Source organism: Manacus candei, unplaced genomic scaffold (assembly GCF_025592945.1).
Source record: "Manacus candei isolate 608988 ecotype Guabito, Panama unplaced genomic scaffold, ASM2559294v1 h1tg000076l, whole genome shotgun sequence".
In the NCBI taxonomy this organism is placed as follows: Eukaryota; Metazoa; Chordata; class Aves; order Passeriformes; family Pipridae; genus Manacus; species Manacus candei.
In genome coordinates this window covers 561,032-578,945 of record NW_026138124.1, presented here as the reverse complement: position 1 = coordinate 578,945, position 17,914 = coordinate 561,032, and the positions used below count along the sequence as shown (strand labels likewise).

Sequence of the window (17,914 nt, the reverse complement as noted above, 5' to 3'; positions counted from 1 at the left end):
ACAATAAGGTATAATCCACCTTTCCTGCTGCCCAGCGGGAAGCAATATACTGCTGTAGTCCTGCAAATGCTAAGACAGAGTTATGATGCAGCAGATTAATTTCTCTACTAACCATTGACTCAAGTCCTGACATGAGGAATTTAACCACCATTCTGCTTTCTAAGGATTCCTCATCATGGATGGATGCTGCTGGTGCGGTAGCTTGAGCCATTTTCCTCCTATAAAATGAAAGAAAAAAACTTTTCAGATACACACAACAGTCAAGAAAACCTCTCTTATGCAAGCAGAGGAAAAAATAAATTCAAAACCCCACAGAATACAGCCCACTACACACAAGCAACAAAACAAAGAGGTAAATTAACAGGAGAAAGTGCTTGCTCTTCTATTCTTTCATGCTTCCTGCTGTTTTATAAAAGCAGAAGCTAAAAACTCAAAAGTTACAATGTTGTGCCATGACCAGGCCACAAACCCTTCGTGCCTAGAAAGATGCATATTAATTGATTAGCTAAATTTACATAAATTTCTCTTTCTAAGTATGTTTGCAACTCCAGCAGTCTAGATAAACACAGCAACAAACACTGGCAGTAACATACAGAAATGGTAAATCATAATTACGATTCAGGTATTAGAACAATCTTACCTGTAATTATCATGGCCTATTTCAAAACAAACCACCATCACACTGCCCCAAAATCACGCCTCAGAGACTACAGTATCAGTAATCAGAACATGACATGCTTATTCGCATATTCTTCAGTTGTAGGATTAACTCAAAGTTAAGTAGTCCCAATTAAGGTGCCAAAATTACAAACTGAATTTCAGCAGTGACACAAAAAAGAGATTTAAACTGTTTTCCTGTAGGTCATTCAAGAGACTTTCAACTTTTTTAAGACATAAGTAATAATCAAGACTAGTTTACGTTTCTGTTGGCAGTCTCTAACACTGTAATTTTACTATTAGAAAGCAGGCATTTATTCGGCGCAGGGTTCTAGGGGATCTCTCCTCCTAACACGCACATCCTCAGCACATCCCCAGCATCTAATGCATCAGCTTATATCTACGTAACTAATACACATTCATTACATTTCCTGGAGCTCATACACATATGCTAAACATTCCCATGAATTCTTTAACACATTTAAATCACTTCTCAGAACTCATTTAAATTAGAGTAGGGGTTTCTTGAGGGTCTCTGGTTGCTGTTCAGGGAACATTCCATTCCTCAAATCATCCTTTTATGATCATCAGCTTCCTAAAAACAGTTTCTTCTCCTTGAATGCATTCCACCTATGTGGTCTGGCCAATGATGCCAATTTTATGCCCCAAAAAGGCACAGAGAGACTGCTCAGAGACAGAGTTTTTAGTCTATAAGCAGGAGGGTAATTATTGCCAATCAACATTGGGGAGCTCCCAGCTCGCACTGGACAAAAGAGCTCCAAAGCAGGCAGTGAACAGCTGGAATATTTATACAATTCTTGTTGGGAGATGACATCATTTTACATGAATATTCATAGTATTGCAACATCTAGTTATAATATTCATAACAGGTGGAGTTAGGGTGGGGTCAGGGGCATGGTCTTCATTTTGGGGAGTACTTGGTGGTACATCCGGTTATTTCGGCCTCAGGGGTCTTGATTTTACTCCTCTTACTCAGGTAAACTCTTGAACTCTTGAACTCTTGAACTCTTGTGCCTGACTTCACATGTATTTGGCAGGAGTTTCTGATATTCGGCAAGAGTGCCTAGGCTTTGACTCTTCTCCTTTCCCTTATCTCCCTCTGTTTTTCTTCCATATGTCTGTTTTATGTGTATGCTAGCATTTTTGGTTCTCTCTGTTTTCCTGTGTACTTTACTTTATGCTCTTTGGGTCAGTGTGTTCAGTATTCCTTAATGAGTTCTTATCTCCGTTGTTCTTGAAACTCAGTTCCCTATGCCTTTGCTCAGAGCATGCATTCTAAGTTAACTCTCTAGGTCTTGTTTTGCTACACTACATTAGCTTTTCAGGCCTTGCTCTGCTTCACCAAGAAACGCCTTTTTATCAGCTCTTGCTCAGGCACAGTCTTAATTCTCAAGGCTAAGATATTCACTTCCACACATGGGGGAATACAGGACTAGGCACTGTCTGTTAAAGGAATTCACAAGACTAAGCACTATTAGCTACAATTAAAGATTTTTTCCAACACCATTACCAATGCTACACAAAAAGGCCAATTTAAGAGCCATCCTTTCAATAGCGTACCACTTACGATATATCTAATAATCTTAAAACTTCCAGATCAGTTAATATCAGTTATAATTATCTCTAAATCCTTTAGTTTAACTTTGCCAAGATGAGCCTTTGCCCAAATAAAGCCTTGTAACAATGAACAAAGCCTTGCAAAATACATTCCTGCCTGTGGTTTAACCCCAGCTACAACTCAGCCCCAAACAGCTGCTTGCTCACTCCCCCCCGGTGGGATGGGGAGAGAACTGGAAGGGTGAAAGTGACAAAACTCGCAGGTTGAACAAAGGAGTTTAATAGTGAAAGAAAAAGCTGCACAGACAAGCAAAACAAAACAGGGAATTCATTCCCACTTCCCATCGCAGGCAGGTGTTCGGCCATCCCCAGGACAGCACGGCTCCAGCACATGTAATGGTGACTTGGGAAGACAAACGCCACTCTGAACATCCACCCCTCCCTTCTGCCCCCTGCTCTGGATGCTGAGCATGACTGCACCCGGTCTGGGATATCCCTGGGGTCGGTTGGGGTCAGCTGGCCCACATGTATCACCCCAACCCCTTGTGTGCCCCCAGCCTCCTTGCTGGTGGGGCAAGGAGCAGAAAAGGCTCTGTGCAAACACTGCTCAGAGATAATGAAAACATCCCTGAGTTATCAACACTGTGTCCAGCAGAAATCCAAAACATGGTCTCATACCAGCTACTGTGAAGAAAATTAACTATCTCAGTCAAAACCAGCACACTGCCTGATGAGAAGGCCATGAAAATACAGAGTTAAAAAAAAATCCCTGGATTTTCCTTTTACAAGGAGAAAACCAAAGACCAAATGTTACGACCCACCCCTAAAGGCGGAGTAATTGAGGTTCTTGTTAACAGATCCCTTGGGGTGGTTTAGAGTGAAATGACACTGAATGACCAGTGTTATATATATGCATATGGCAGCTTTATTTTAGAACAATTCGGTTGCAATGCAAAGGAGGTATCTAGCCATTTTGGTCATTATAGTAATATAACAATATAAAAGTACAACGATATCACTTAAGAAAACATATAAGGAAAAGAAAGAAAGCAGAAGAAAGGATAAGAGCAGATAGTGGAAAGATATCACCACCCATGGATCCAGCAACAAGACTTGATTGTCACAATTTTAGAAGTTCGTTGTGATGCCCGAAAAGGCGCAATGGAACTGTTTAGAGACAGAATTTAGCCTTTAAACAGCAAGGTATTTATTTAGGCAACGTTGGAGAGCAAGCCAGCTCGGGCTGGACAAACTTGCTCTGCCTTCTCAGTGAAAAGAGACATGATTATATACAATTTCTACGAGGGATTACAACATTTTCACATACATATTCATATAATTGCAACATCTAGTTATAATATTCATAATAGGCGGAGTCTGGGTGGAGTCTGGGGTGGAGTCGTCTTTTTGGGGTGATGTTCGGTGGTTGTTCCTGTTTCTTCAGCCTCACGGGGTTGTATTTTCACTCTTCTTCCTCGGCTGAACTCTTCAACTTTCTTGATTTTCGCTGACTCCATGGTGAATTTTGCAAGACTGGACTCAAGCCCCTATTTCACCCCTTATCTATTCGTGTTCTTACCCTATCTTTATTTATGTAGGTGTGTGAGCATTCTTTTGGTGTACGGTACCATCTAATCCCTAAGCCCTGGTTTCTGTCTCTAGCTAAGCATTACATTCTTCTGAGCAGGAGGGTCCCCGGATCAGTATTGAGAGTTAACTCTTTAGGCCCTAGCTCCGTTTCAGTTGATCAAAGTGATGGTTGCAGTCTTGATCCATCACAGGTGGGGAAAGCCCATGAAACACAAAGTTCAGTGGGTTAATATACATTCATTTCGGGGGGAACACCCAGGTACCTCATCTGAGGCAGGAAGTTTTAGGCTTTCTGATGCAACACTGTGGGTCATGCACAGTCCTCTTGGGCAAGGCCCCAGAAATTAGTCTAGGGGTGCTTCAAGGGTCTTTGATGATTTATGGCCCCTTCTAAGACATGACCACTGTGTCTCACACCATCATATGTAGCAGGATGCTCTGCCTTGTTAAGGCTTATCTGCCTTGGCCCAGAATCTGGTCAGAGGATCCAAACAAACCAAGCTCTCTGTGGTGAGCTACTCCTGGTGCCATGGTGCTGCTTTTACCAGCCCAATTTACCATCTGCAAACACACATCCTGCTTTTTGAGGCGAGATTTGACAGCTAAGCTGCTAGCTGACCTGGAGATACATGACTGGCAGTCAATCACTTCATATGGCAGATTCTTTTACAGACTTTCTTGAAGTGTGTGCAGCTTCTCCCGTGAAGCAGGGGCGCCTCTTCATGGCCACTCCCCATGGGTTAAGTGGTCACAGAAACCAGCCAAACAAGCAAAGGAGGTGCGGTTACACAGCAAGGTAAAAGATTGCGCATACCCTCAAAGGAGTTCATGAAGCGGTCACCTAGAACTTTGGGGACTCCAGATGACCACCAGAGACCCTCTGTGAAGCCTCTCAGACACCTTATAAGGATATGTATATATGCTAATTAGTGTTCTGAAATGTCATGAATATGTAACAGGATCTCAGGAAACAAAAATTAATGCATCTGGCACAGTAATAAAGAATGCCTGACTTGCAGGTTTCTTTAAGACCCAATTTTTGGCAATTTTTTCACCACAGCACTGAATAAAGTAATGTTGGTTTTCTAAGCTATCAAACTAGTTAGAGAGTTTATTTCCCGGTTTTTAGTGATAAGAGCAAGGAGCCCTAAGAAACAAAGCTCTGATGGGAAACAGCTGGTGCTCAGCACACCCAACAGTACTGAGTCACAGGAAACCAGCAGGACTTTGCAGGTGGCAAAGGGTAGGGTAGGGCAGCTGTAAGACACCCCCAAACCCAAGGATAATTAATTCCCTTTTTTCTAGGTAATTTTATGATACTCAGCATCATATGATGACTTTTTAGTCAGCCTAGATGGCAACTACGTCTGCTACTCTTAAGAACCATTATAAGAGTAAAATACAATCCAGCAACTGTTATTTGAAAAGCACCTCTGATGTCACTCAGTCCTAAACTGGCACAATGTTTGCAAAGAGATATTTATATCTGATTTTCACTTTTTCTACAGATTCCAATGTAGACTAACATATAATTAGAAAATTTTAGACGAAATTAAAACGCAGTATCTAACTATACACCTCACAAGGCAACAATAAAAAAGTGAATGTATTACTCAGTTTGGAGTAGTAAAGAAACCATTAGCATAAAATTCAGTTTCTGAATTAAAGCCAGACATTCTTCTCAGGGAAGAATTCATTTGTATTTTAAGTATGCAGTGTCCTACTGCATCACCTAGGCATTCATAAATTACACTGATATCATGTAAACAAAATGAAATATTAATCACAGCAGTCCTGACCATCTGATAATTTCTATCTTTACCAGTGTAATTATATTTACTTAGACAACTACAACAACGATCACGTTCAACAACAATTACTTTAGTTATGTGTGTCTGTGGGATGATGGGTAGGGTTAAATCTAGAGGAGATTCAGAATTCTAGGGTAAAAAGCAGCTGCAACTCCCTGGATGGAATGAGGTCAACATGCTCCCCAATACAACAATAAACATCTGCTCAGCGGAACAGAACGGAGAGTGGAACAAAGTGGAGACTACATGGGCCCCCCCATTCAAATCCCAGCAGAACGAGGGAACATTGTGGTCCTGAGACCTTGGTTCCTTCTGCCAAGGGAGAATCAAGATGTTCTGCTACTGAAGCCAACAACCATGTCAAACCCACTTCTCAGGTGCCAAGCCACAACCACTCTCTCCATTAGGTACACCAAACAGAAATAAAAGGTATTTATGACTAGAGCCACTCAAATTTCACCCAAACATAAAGAAAATAGTATAAAAGTAAGTTGGAGATAGAGGGAAAGTGGGAGAAGACCTCCACCGAAACTGCTGGGATCAGTTGATGGACTGAGTCCGTCTTCTCCCCCCCAGAGGGACACCTTGGATGAAAAATATACTCTATGCACATTAAATCCTGCTTTTAGGACTAGAGTTCTTGTTTGTTCTTTTCTCTTAGCATATCACTTAGATTGCTTCGTATCAGAGCTGGTGCTTGCTTAATATATGTATCAGTAGATTGCTTTAAAACATATTTTTGAAGTAGACACTATCACCAACAACCTTCAAATCTTATTAAACTGTCCCAATTTGTACTAATAAAGAGTGTTACTCTGTGAACTGTTAAAGCGAGTCCTTGCAGTTGCCAGCAGCAGAAAACACTTTGGCAGGATGCACTGAGGGGTCTTCAATCTATTGAGTCCCCCCAACAAGGGCAGTCAAAGCACTTGTGAATCTGTTGGTAAAGGGTCTCATTACAAGTGATGGTAGAGAAAACCACAAAAGGAGTTAAAGACAGCTTAGTTGTTTGTGGTGGTTTGAAAAACCTTTTCTCTGAGGTAGTAATGGTTTGCCCCACTGGTAATACTGGACCAATCAATAGTCCACGTGCGCCCTACGGGAATTACATACCCACAGAAACGGAAGAGAAGGTGGTGAAGATAGTTTTAGAAGGTAGGTAGCCATGATCTGAGCCACGAGGAGGCAGGGGGCCAGTGAGCCCCTCTGGGGGCCAAGGGCCCCCAGCTGAGGCTACGGGAGACCCAGTATAGTGTCAGTGCTGGACCGGGTCCTGTAATCAAGAGCTGGAAAAGTTCCCTTACTGTCAGCAGCAGCAGAAGACACTGAAAGCGGCAGCGGAGCAGTCCTGAACAGAGACAACAATGGCTAAAAGCCAAAAAGATAGCCAGTAGCAGCGAGATAACATGAAGCCGGAAGACGCAGAGATGTTCCTGCAGGAGGGAGAGCCGGCAACAAAACAGAGGAAAACTCAACAGAGCTGGTTTGGGGTAAGACTGTATTACTTTCCCAGAAAACCCAGAGAATTCCTGAAGAGGGGTGGACTTCTAAACCCTTAGGGAGTCCCAAAATGCAGCAGCAGCGAGAGAGAGAGAAAGGAGCTGAAAACCGGAAGTCGTCCTGAGAGCTGAGCCAGGGAATGCGGAGGAGGTGGCCGTGCCCTCTGCTGCTGCTGCTGCTTTTATCGTGCTGAGAAAGAGCAAAAGAGCTTTGGTAAGACTGAACTGAAAGCTGCCTTCAATGTTCTAACCCAAGAGGAGTGAAGGAAATCCCCCGAAGGCTCCGGCTCGGGGTTGGAATTTCCACAAAGTAAGAACCAAAATCCTGACTGCCATACTTAAATCTGCTGCTGCAGGAAAATGAAGGACACTAATCAGTGCCACAAGAAAACTGAAATGAAAGAACTGTGGCCCCAGAAGTGACAGAAAGATTTTTCTCTTTTTTTCTTGGACTTCTATTGAAGAAAAGGAGAAATTTAATTTAATGTAAATATATATGTGGGTGTAAATAAACCTTTGTAAATATTTTCCCCTTCCCCCAATAACGAATGGTTGTTTTTTGTCTGAAAACTCTCCACATGAAGTGAAAAAGATATCAAGTCCATACCATCACTAAACCCTCTCACAGGGGCAAACTGTGGGAGGGGGGCTTGAACGTAAAAATTAGATTCTTGGGAGTTTCAAACCACCACATTGATAAAACACCTTGCCCTGCTGAGCCAGGAGACGGTAGCACCTAATGTTTGTTCTGCCTGTTTTGCTAGAAGAACACTGTAGAAACACTGGTTAATATCTTGTTCTGTCCTGCTTACTGGACCAAGGTTTCATTATAGAAAGAATGCTAGGAAATAGTACATAACAGACCACAAGGTAATAAATCAAGTAAACTAAATGTTTAAAGTATACATAGGAGGCCAAGAGCCAGGATTTTGCAAGCTTGAAGAATCTAGGTCACCTAACAAAGAAAGTTGAAAAGTTCAACCTCGAGGAAGACAACCCTGACGACCACTAGAAGGATGAAGGCTCGATGTCCCAGTGAAAGACTGAGGATGCACCAAAGAAGATTCTCAAAAGCTCCACCTAGACTCCACCTGGACTCTGCCTAATTATTAATATGCATGTCAGAAGGTGTAACTGTGTACCTAAAATATATAAAATGGCTTGTTTTGCACTTTTGGGTGGAGCGAGTCTGTGCAGTGCGAACTGCCTTACTCCCAACATTGCAATAAACCAATACTTTGCTGCTTAAAGATGCAAAGTCCCCGAGCAGTTCTTTTATTTTGAAGTTTTTCGACATGACAAGACGCTGACAGACTGTTGGGCACCAGGGTATCAACTTTCCTGGGGTACTGACCAGCAAAAAACCAAACTCCCACCTTTCACATGACAGTGTCCATCAACACTTACATATAATATTTGAGAAGTGAATTAGTCTAAACTCTGTTGATATTTATTTAATTATAACAGCATTGGTGCTTGTCTTAGTTTAACAAGATTGTTAACAACTTAGAAATTAAGAAACTTCAGGTGGAAGTGTGGAAAAGGAAAAGAAACAGCTTTTTATTAACAAAATCTGAATAAACAACAAATGGTGCAATCAAAAACTTTCAGAAGAAACAAAACGAAGTCCCAATTCCCCAGGTGGGGGGGGGAGAAATCCGCGGCAACCTGAGGAGGGGTGGGGGGGAAAGCAGGACTGTCGCGGCAGTTCAACGGCTGCTCTCAGCCATGTGTGCTCACAGCCAGCACTGGAAAAAAAAAGTCCTTTTTCCCACAGGCAGTCGGAAGGCAGAATACCTCGCTCTGAGATGGGTCGGTCTCTCGGTCGTTTTCCGCGAGGTGTCCCGTGGGGAAAAAAAACTTCCTCTCAGGAAAAGAAAAGGAGGCGGCCGAAACCAGGTTCCCCACTCTGTCCCCAAAAACCCCGGACCAACAGACTCCCAGCCAGCCCCGTGGCCACCGTGCTTCCCGAGAGCGCTCACCCTCCCCCCGCTCCCGCACTGCCCAGCGCGTGCGGCTTTGCTTCCCGCATCCTGGAAGAAACAGATGGGGGGGGAGGACATTGGGAAAAAATTCCAACATCTCTTTGCAAACCTATGCCAGTGCTGACACATTTTTCACAGTGAGAATTGCTGTCTTTACTAGTGAGAGCTGGTCCTTTGGATTTCTATGTCATACTGCAAAGGTCACAGCAAACAAATAGCTCAGATTGTTTAAGGGCAAACAAATTCAATTCTTCTGGGGCTCTCACAAAGAGCTAATCCAACACTAAGCACCCATTTGAATTCCAACACCTTGAAAACAAAAATCGTTTGATCAGTATGTAGGTCGTATTCGAAGCACACAGCTTTGCACACAAAGTGAAGTGCCCTGTGTCTGCTGCTGCCCACCACTGCACGCAACAGGGCACTGGGAAACCAATTACCCTGTCATTCTTCAGCAGTAATCAGTCTCCTCCTTTGGTCACTTCATTACCTCAGCAGCTCTCTCCCTTGTTCCTGTTACTGCATTTAACCGAATGAACCAGAACACCAATTTCCATGGAATCAATTATATGTGTTCTTCCTTGAATTAAAGCATTTATGTCAATTCTATTATGAATCTCTCTCCACCCAGAATCTGGGACCAGAAATAGAAGTTGTAATAGACTATGGTGGGTGGTGTTGTTTATCAAACAGGATGTATTTGCTTAACGCTAAAGCAAGTGCGAAACCACAAAGAACTATGCTAATGCTTAGGCAAGACATACCTTAAGATTGCTAAATTTTCCAAGAAACGCAAGGACAGTCCATACAAGGAGGACGATTGCTACTAGAGCCAAAGGGCAGAAAGAGGACACCTGAGGAAGACGTCTTACTTCAGCCTCGACGATCACCGGGAGGCAGAAAAGACCCCCTAGCAACAGCCCAGGCATGCGCAGAGTACTATTGCCACATCACGGAAAGAGGAACTAAAAGAATATAAAAAGGGACTGTTTTAGCATGATGTTGCGGCAGTTGATGGAGCGGTGACTCCCCTGTCGCCCAGCGCTGCATTTGCTCATATTCTCTTGCTGTAATTAATAAATTCTAATTGGTTTATTGATCCGTTGTGGTCCAATTTATAACAAAGTCAACTCCATAAATTAGAGTTTGGGAATGTGTCACTAACTTTTTCTCAGAAAATTACAAATTCACAATCTTTCCAGAGAAACATAAGTTTCAACCAAACTTCTATGAAAAGGTTCTCATGTCTTGATGGATAAGACAAAAGGCTGTCAGTAGTGGTACCTCAGCTGTCTGTGAGGCTACTGTATACCAGGCTGTATGGGGACAAATTTTTAATGCCATCTAATTTACCTAATGGAATTACACATCCTGTTTTGTTTTGTTGTTTTTTTTTTTTAGTTTGTTACTGGTTTTCATTTCTTTAAATGCAGAGTTAAAGTTAGACAAGTAGAAACAAATATAAAGTATATTTTAAAAAGGAATCTAAAATTTGCTCCTTATTGTGAGATACTGACCCAAAAATTTGTACACATTGACAACAACAAAAGTACATTATTAGCTTATAGGGGGCGTCTGCACACATGAAACAGTCATCATGCAGATGTTCCTCTCAAGCAACTCACACACCAAACCTTTGGTAAAAGAAGCCTGCAAACAGAACTGGCAACACAACAGGTGATATCAAAAACACTGTTATGATTAAAAACATTGCTGTGATGCCAAGAGAGCCTGATAAGGTTACATACGCAGACAGGTGTACAATTATATGCCAACCTCTCTCAAACACCAGGCTGACAAGTTTCTGCAGAAATTTTTTGTTGCCAGCTAGATTTGTTCTTTGTTGGTAGCCATGCTTCTGCACACAGGGCCGCTAAGACTATCAGAGGGCTGAAACGCTTCTCCTACAAGGAAATGTTGAGAGAATTGGGATTGTTCAGCCTGAAGAAGAGAAGGTTCCAAGGTGATCTAATTGTGGCTTTCCAGTACCTGAAGGGAGCCTACAAGAGAGCTGGAGAGGGACTTTGAACAAGGTCCTGGAGTGACAGAACAAGGGGGAATGGCTTCACATTTGCAGAAAGCAGGATATTACAATCTAGGAAAAAATTCTTCTTCGCGAGGGTGATAAGGCATTGGTTGCTCTGGTTGCCCAGAAAAGCTGTAGCTGCCTCAACCCTAGAAGTGTCCAAGGCCACGTTGGATGGGGCTTGGAGCAACCTGGGATAGTGGAAGATGTCCCTGCCCATAGCAAGAAGTTGAACCTGGATGGTCTTCAAGGTCCTTTTCAAGGCAAATCATTTGGTGATTCCATTTCTCCCCAGTGGCTTGCCGGCCTAGGTGCCAGCGCCTGCCTCGGGTGCGGCCAGAGCCCCTCACACCGCTGCCGTGGCTGCCCCGGGAAGGCCTCGGGGCTCCCCCAACGCCGCGCGCTGCCCGCGGCAGCTCCTTTACATGACCCGCCCCGCCCCTTCCCGTCCACGCCCAATCGCCGCCGTCGCGCGCGGGGCTTCCGCATGCGCGCGCCGCCCCGACAGCCAATGGCAGGAGGCGGCAGTGCCCCCCCTGCCATGCGGAGAGAGAGAGGCGCGAGCAGCGGCCCCACCGACGAGCCCCCTCGGCCCCGCAGCCTCCTCGGCCCCGCAGCCCCCCGGCCCCGCAGCCCCCAGGGCCGCCCGTCATGGTCTGTCCCTCGCCCCGCCCCGGCGGGCCCGGACCCGCCCTCCCACTCACCCGGCACGGGCAGCCCGGTCCCGCTGGCTGGAGACGCCGCAGGGCTGCGGGGGAGACCGGGGCGGTGGCGGCTTCCTCGTGAGCCCTCGGTGCTGTCGGGGCGGCGGGCGCCGCGCTGCCCCGCTCCTCCCGCGGTGTCGGGCCGAGCCCAGCACCGCTCCGGGCGGGGGAGGGTTGCTCGCGCAGCCGCGGTGGCGCAGACGCTCGCGGGGGCCGCTGGGAGCCGCAGTCCCGGGGCTGGAGCTTCCGCTGGGCCTGGCGCGGGGGCCTTGGCGGGGCCCGGCCCGCGCTGCCCTTCCCTGCCTCGGGGGGCTCTGCCCACAGCACACTTCTCCTCGGGGAACGAGGAGGGTCCCGGGGCCTCACCATCGGCCCCTCTCCACACGGATCGGCCGCGCTGTACACCCGGAGCTGCTCCAAGCCCTGCAGAAAAAACGCTGGCGCTAGCGACAGCAGCCACCAGCAGCAGAAAGCCTGATTTTGGTTTAATCAGCAACTTGACAGCAAAGCAGTCTTTTATTTCAATTACAAAGGCGTTAAGCATAATGCATCCCATCTACGAGATCCTTTTTCTTGGCTAGAAACAGACAAATATTTTGTCTGACATCACTATTACTTTCCTTTGAATTTAGGTTCAGTGTGGTAAATGTGGATGGAAAGTTTTCTATTCAAAAGAAAATGCTGCATTTCAGAATTTGATCCCAATGATGCCTCAGAGCTTTTTCTTGATTTTTAAATTTTTATAGATTTTAGAAGTAGATGTGTAGTGAATGTAGATTTTAATGTAGCTGTATTATATCCCTTACCCTGTAGCATAATGTTTACAGGTACCCAACCCTGCTACTCTATTTCATATCAATCCCTCTAAAGTTCCATTAGCATGTTTAGTCTTCTTTTCAAGGTAGAATTGTAGATAAACACCCTAAGGCTTGGACCAGAAGATATCACACAGACACAGCAACTTCAAGCCCAGAACTTTGGAGGAACTCCAAGGACTGTAGGTGTAATGAGTGAGTAATGATGAAATAAACAATTTGCTCATCAAATTATATCTTAAATTAATATACTTTATACCGATATAGTTAAAGCTTCACTTAGGCTGAAAAATCATAAGTTGCAGAATAGTTAACCATAATGCTGACATGACAAATTGTTATACTTTGCTAAATGAGTATATTATATCCTGTTATTCTAAAAGTGTATTGTCCAAGTGTACTTATAAGGCAAGGAGGAGATGGATAAGGAGCAGAGGGTCAAGCACAAGGACGATAAAGAATAAACAGGACTGCCATCTGGAAAGTCCCACATACCAGGCCTCAAGGACAGTGGACTAATCAAACTATTGGTGGGAAGTCCCTAGCAACTAAACTGAGCCCGGGAAGGAAGGACCAAACAGAATGGAGCCCGCGAACCTAAGTCCAATGAAGAGATGACAAGTGACTGTGGGAGGGGAAATTAATAAGGGTATAAATGTTGCTGTTTGCTTGTTGCGCTTGCGGACCGTGAGCGGAGCAGAGGTCTCCCCGGTCACCCAGCACACTGTTTTGCTCATTTGCACTTTCAGTAAATCTTATAATAAATTTTTACTACTTTTCAAATTTAAATATTTTGGTTTGATTTAACTGTAACAGTAGGTGCTGCGAAGAAGACAAAAATGAGGAAGTAGGGGTCCCAAACACCCCCAGAACCAATTCCCAAAGGGGCGTGTCGGGGGACAGAACGGGGCAGAACCGGGGGTGGACAAATCTGGAATTGGATGGATCTTATTATAAAATCATAGAGCCACTGTCTGGGCGTGCGCACATGGTACATATTCCTCTAGGCCTACGGACTCATTAAAGGACCTACTTTCTTTTAAATTGGCCTGGAGTCTTTTTCTCCATGGTCTTTTAGGCAACACCAATGAAATGCTATTAAAAACAATTCGTTTTTAAATCAAACTATGATTTTCATAAACATCAACATTTTGTCTATAGTGTTTATAGTGTGTATAGGACTTAAAATGTTCAAAAAAGCACTAACTGTATTTTCAAAACGTTCACAGTGTGTTTAGAGTTTGTCAAGAGTAACCACCACACACTACAACTTGAAGTAAATCTCGTTTGTAAAAGAAATGGAAGTGTGCTCTGTTGAAAGCATTCAGATTCCTCCTAGTGGTAATAAATAGCAATAAATACATCTAGGGAATAAATCTCAGAAGCTGGGAAAGGGCCTTGCAGGAGATGTTGTGGTACATTCCTGTACCATCACTGTTGAGGCTGTGGACTTCGTGCAAAACAAATGCTGAGCTGCAAACACTAACCAGAATCCCCCAGCAAGCAATCTGAGTGAGAGTAAACAATCTGAGTGAATCAAGATGTCCTGGCTCTTTTAGTTCCTTGCTGGTGTTCAATTGGACATCACTGTTCTCATAATTTACATAGTGAGAGACAGAAGCATTCTGTAGTGGCCTATAAAAACAAACGCCTCAAAAAAAATTCCCAAACCCCAACACCAAAACACTCCAAAACCCCCAAAAGATTAAAAAAAGCCATCCCCTACTGATTGCCACCCTAACCTAAACCAGGAGATTTCGCCCTGCAGCACTTGGGTGGTTCCTTTTTGCAGACTCTGGGTAGGGAAAGGCATAATGCTGGTGAAAAACTTGAGCACAAGGTACACCAAATCTTTCTAAGCAACCACAGACATTTTCTACATCAATTTGCCAGTTCCCTTTGCTGTTGGCATTTTTAGTGGAAGGTATCCATAACTTCATGCTCCACCATAACTTCATGCTGCCATCTTCCAGCTGCACCTTACTGCACACACAGCCTGTCCTGGCCATTTCATATAGATTTAAATATCCTAAGTACACTCTGCCCAGAAGTTGCTCAAGCAAATCCTTCTGGAAGGCAGTAGGAGTTTACCTGCCTAAGAAATGGAAGCTCACTGCCAGGATATCAATGGGAGGCTGTGTCCAGACCGTGTTCTGCAGGCATGGATCGTTCTGGGGGCAGAGAAGATGCCTTTTGGTTCCACAGCATGATGCCATGATTTATTTTGAGAGTCATATCTGGCAGCTGCTTCTTGCTGGTAGGGCCACTGTTGCTACCACGTGGTGTGAGAGACTGAAATGTTACAGTTAATGGCTTAAACATTGTTAAAATCACCAAAGGATTTTTGTTCACTGTAGCAAAATGTGCAAAGAAGCAACTGCTCATTTGCGACCACTGAAGCCCATCCCTCCCCGCATATGCTTCCTGACAGGAACTGGACTGTGAATTAAGCCACCTGATGGGAACTTGAGATAAGATAAAGATGGTACTATTGTGCAAATATCTCAGGTCTAAGGGGAAGTAAACAAGCCTGAGGGGAGAAGAAGGTGTCCACAGAGAAAGCCATCAGCAAATCTGCAGATGACACCAAGATGGGAGGGGGAGTGTCAATCAGCTGGAAGGCAGGAGGGCTGTGCAGAAGGACCTGGACAGACTGGAGAGTTAGGCTGATTCCAACAGGATGAGGTTCAACAGGGCCAAGTGCCGGGTCCTGCATTTTGGCCACAACAACCCCCTCCAGCGCTACAGGCTGGGGACAGCCAGGCAGGAAGGGACCTGAGAGTTGGGATTGACAGGAAGCTGAACAGGAGCCAGAGTGTGCCCAGGTGGCCAAGAAGGCCAATGGCATCCTGGCCTGGATCAGGAACAGTGTGGTAGCAGGAGCAGGGAAGTGATTCTTCCCCTGGACTCAGTGCTGGTGAGGCCACCCCTGGAGTGCTGTGTCCAATTCTGGGCCTCTCAGTTCAGGAAGGACATGGAGGGGCTGCAGCAGGTCCAGAGAAGAGCAATAAGACTCGCGAAGGGACTGGAGCACAAGTGCTGTGAGGAGAGGCTGAGGGAGCTGGGGCTGTTCAGCCTGGAGAAGAGGAGGCTCAGGGGAGACTTCCTCACTCTCTACAACTACTTGACAGGAGGGTGTAGCCAGGTGGGGATTGGTTTCTTCTCCCAGGCAACTATCAGTAAGACATGAGGGCATGGTTCTAAGCTCTGCCAGGGGAGGTTTAGGTTGGATATTAGGAAGAAATTCTTTACAGAGAGGGTAATCAGGCATTGGAATGGGCTGCCCAGGGAAGTGGTGGATTCTCTGTCTCTGGAGGTTTTTAAGATGAGACTAGGTGTGGCATCAGTGCCATGGTCTGGTAACCACGGTGGTAGTGGATCAGGGGTTGGACTTGATGATCTCAGAGGTCCTTTCCAACCCATCTGATTCTAAGATTCTAAGATCCCATTCTCAGCAGCTATGTTGACGACCTAATCCGCAGACTCATTTGTTGAGGTGAGGTTTGCACTACCTGAGGGGGAGGGTCACACCCTTTAAGTTGGAGTGGTGCTCTTTATAAAGGTAATTGTCCTCTGCTCAATTATAAAACTTCCCCTCCTCCCCCCCAGGAAGGTCTGATAGGGCATTGTGAGAGCCAGCTGTCATGTCTTAGAAGGTGTAGTAAACCATCAAGACCCCCTGAGGCCTTCCACCAGCCTTCCTACACGTGATCCAAAAGTGTTGCAACAGATCCAAAGTTTGTTGCAAGAGACAGTGTAAAAGTTCCCCCCCACCCACAGGGGAGGTACTATGGTGTTCCCACCTAGCCTTAGTGCATTTTAACCCATCAGACTTTGTGTTCCATGGGCTTTCCCCTCCACGCCGGGATCCAGGCTGCAACCATCACATCGACCAACAGACATCAAAATTACAACAATCAAGTGACATCGCAGGTTCCAAGAGTGGTGAATGTACACCTTTCTACTCTTATGCTTTCTTTTTCTTTCTTCTCCTTTATATATTTTCTTAAGTAATATTTTTATGCTTTCATATTGCTATATTACTAGAGATAATAATAACCAAAACAGCTACATACCTGCTCTCCATTGCAACCAAATTGTTCTAAAATAAACACTACACATACATGTATTTACAAACACTGATCATTCAGGGTCATCTCACTAATCCACCTCTAGAGATCTGTTAGTAAGAGCCTGGGTCACCCTTCTCTTGTGAGGTGGGCCATAACACCTGGGTCCTCAGAAGAGTGGATATTTGGTATTCTCTGGGTCAGGATTCTCCCCACTCTTCTGTATCCCTCTCTATGACTTTCTCCAGCCACATGAAGCTATGAAGTCAGACTGCAGAGTCTGCAAGCTCTAAGAAAATCTATCAGACCCTCAGAGCACAGGGTTCATAGTTCCTTGCTGTGCACAGCTCCTTTTATATTTAGATATAATCTCTTTCCTTCTCAAAAATTATTTTTTTTAATAACAACTCCCAAACCAGTGTAGCTTCAATTCAGCCCAGGAACAGTAACGTGCTCTATGTGTCACAGCACAGCAGTGATGACAGATCGGAACAACACTACAGTGATCCGTATTTTTCCTGCACACAGATCAATATAAGCTTATTTTATGCTCCTTTACCTATTTTCCTTTGCTCTAGTTGTCTAGATTTTTTTGTGGTTTTCTTTCACTATGGTTTTTTTTTCTGTTAAATAGTAAATAAAGGCATCCTGTATTTTTACTTTGAATATGGTGCATGAGATAAGGCTGCTGAACATATGGGCAGTGCAAATATTTGTCTAGGAAAAGCACAAGCACTGTTTTCCTCCTCTCATTTATTGCTCTGTCCTCAGTTAAGCATATTCTGGGGAGTTTAGCAAGGAATGTTTACTAGAATGTCTTGGTTCCATGTACCCCCCACACTGATATCTTAGATCAAGTGATCAAGAACCTTCTATTACCATCATTTTTAATGACAATATAAAGTCTATAGAGCAGACAAGAATTCTACATTGGTTTGTGAACTGTAACTCTTCCAAAAGAAGAGGGAAGCATTTAAAAAAATAATTCACCATTTGCGACAGAGCATTACAGTGACAATAAATATGCATTTTTCCAAAGATCAGAATAAAACCTCCCAACTTAACATGTTATCCAAAATTGCAGGTGCTAGCAGCAGGTCACCCCTAAATGCATTTTCTTCCATCACAAAAGTTTGAAAATCCAGCAAATCTGTGTGGTGAGATGCTTCAATAAACACA

The 17,914-nt window shown here is 44.4% G+C and overlaps 1 protein-coding gene across 50 annotated transcripts in view; it reads right to left on the bottom strand.

Moving 5' to 3' along the window:
- The window catches only part of GTF2I (general transcription factor IIi), a 107,322-nt gene extending 95,263 nt beyond the window's left edge, over window positions 1-12,059 (bottom strand). For 48 of the 50 annotated variants that reach the window (XM_051809523.1, XM_051809525.1, XM_051809530.1 and 45 more), the window contains exons 1-2: window positions 11,851-11,993; window positions 113-218 (exon numbers count right to left, since the gene is read on the bottom strand). In XM_051809523.1, coding sequence (XP_051665483.1) covers window positions 113-211 — 99 coding nt within the window. In that variant the 5' untranslated portion in view covers window positions 212-218; window positions 11,851-11,993. Of the gene's footprint in view, window positions 1-112; window positions 219-9,884; window positions 10,086-11,850 lie in introns of all 50 variants that reach the window. The other 2 variants (XM_051809520.1, XM_051809545.1) reach the window with 2 other exon arrangements.
- Between the last annotated feature and the right edge of the window lie 5,855 nt (window positions 12,060-17,914).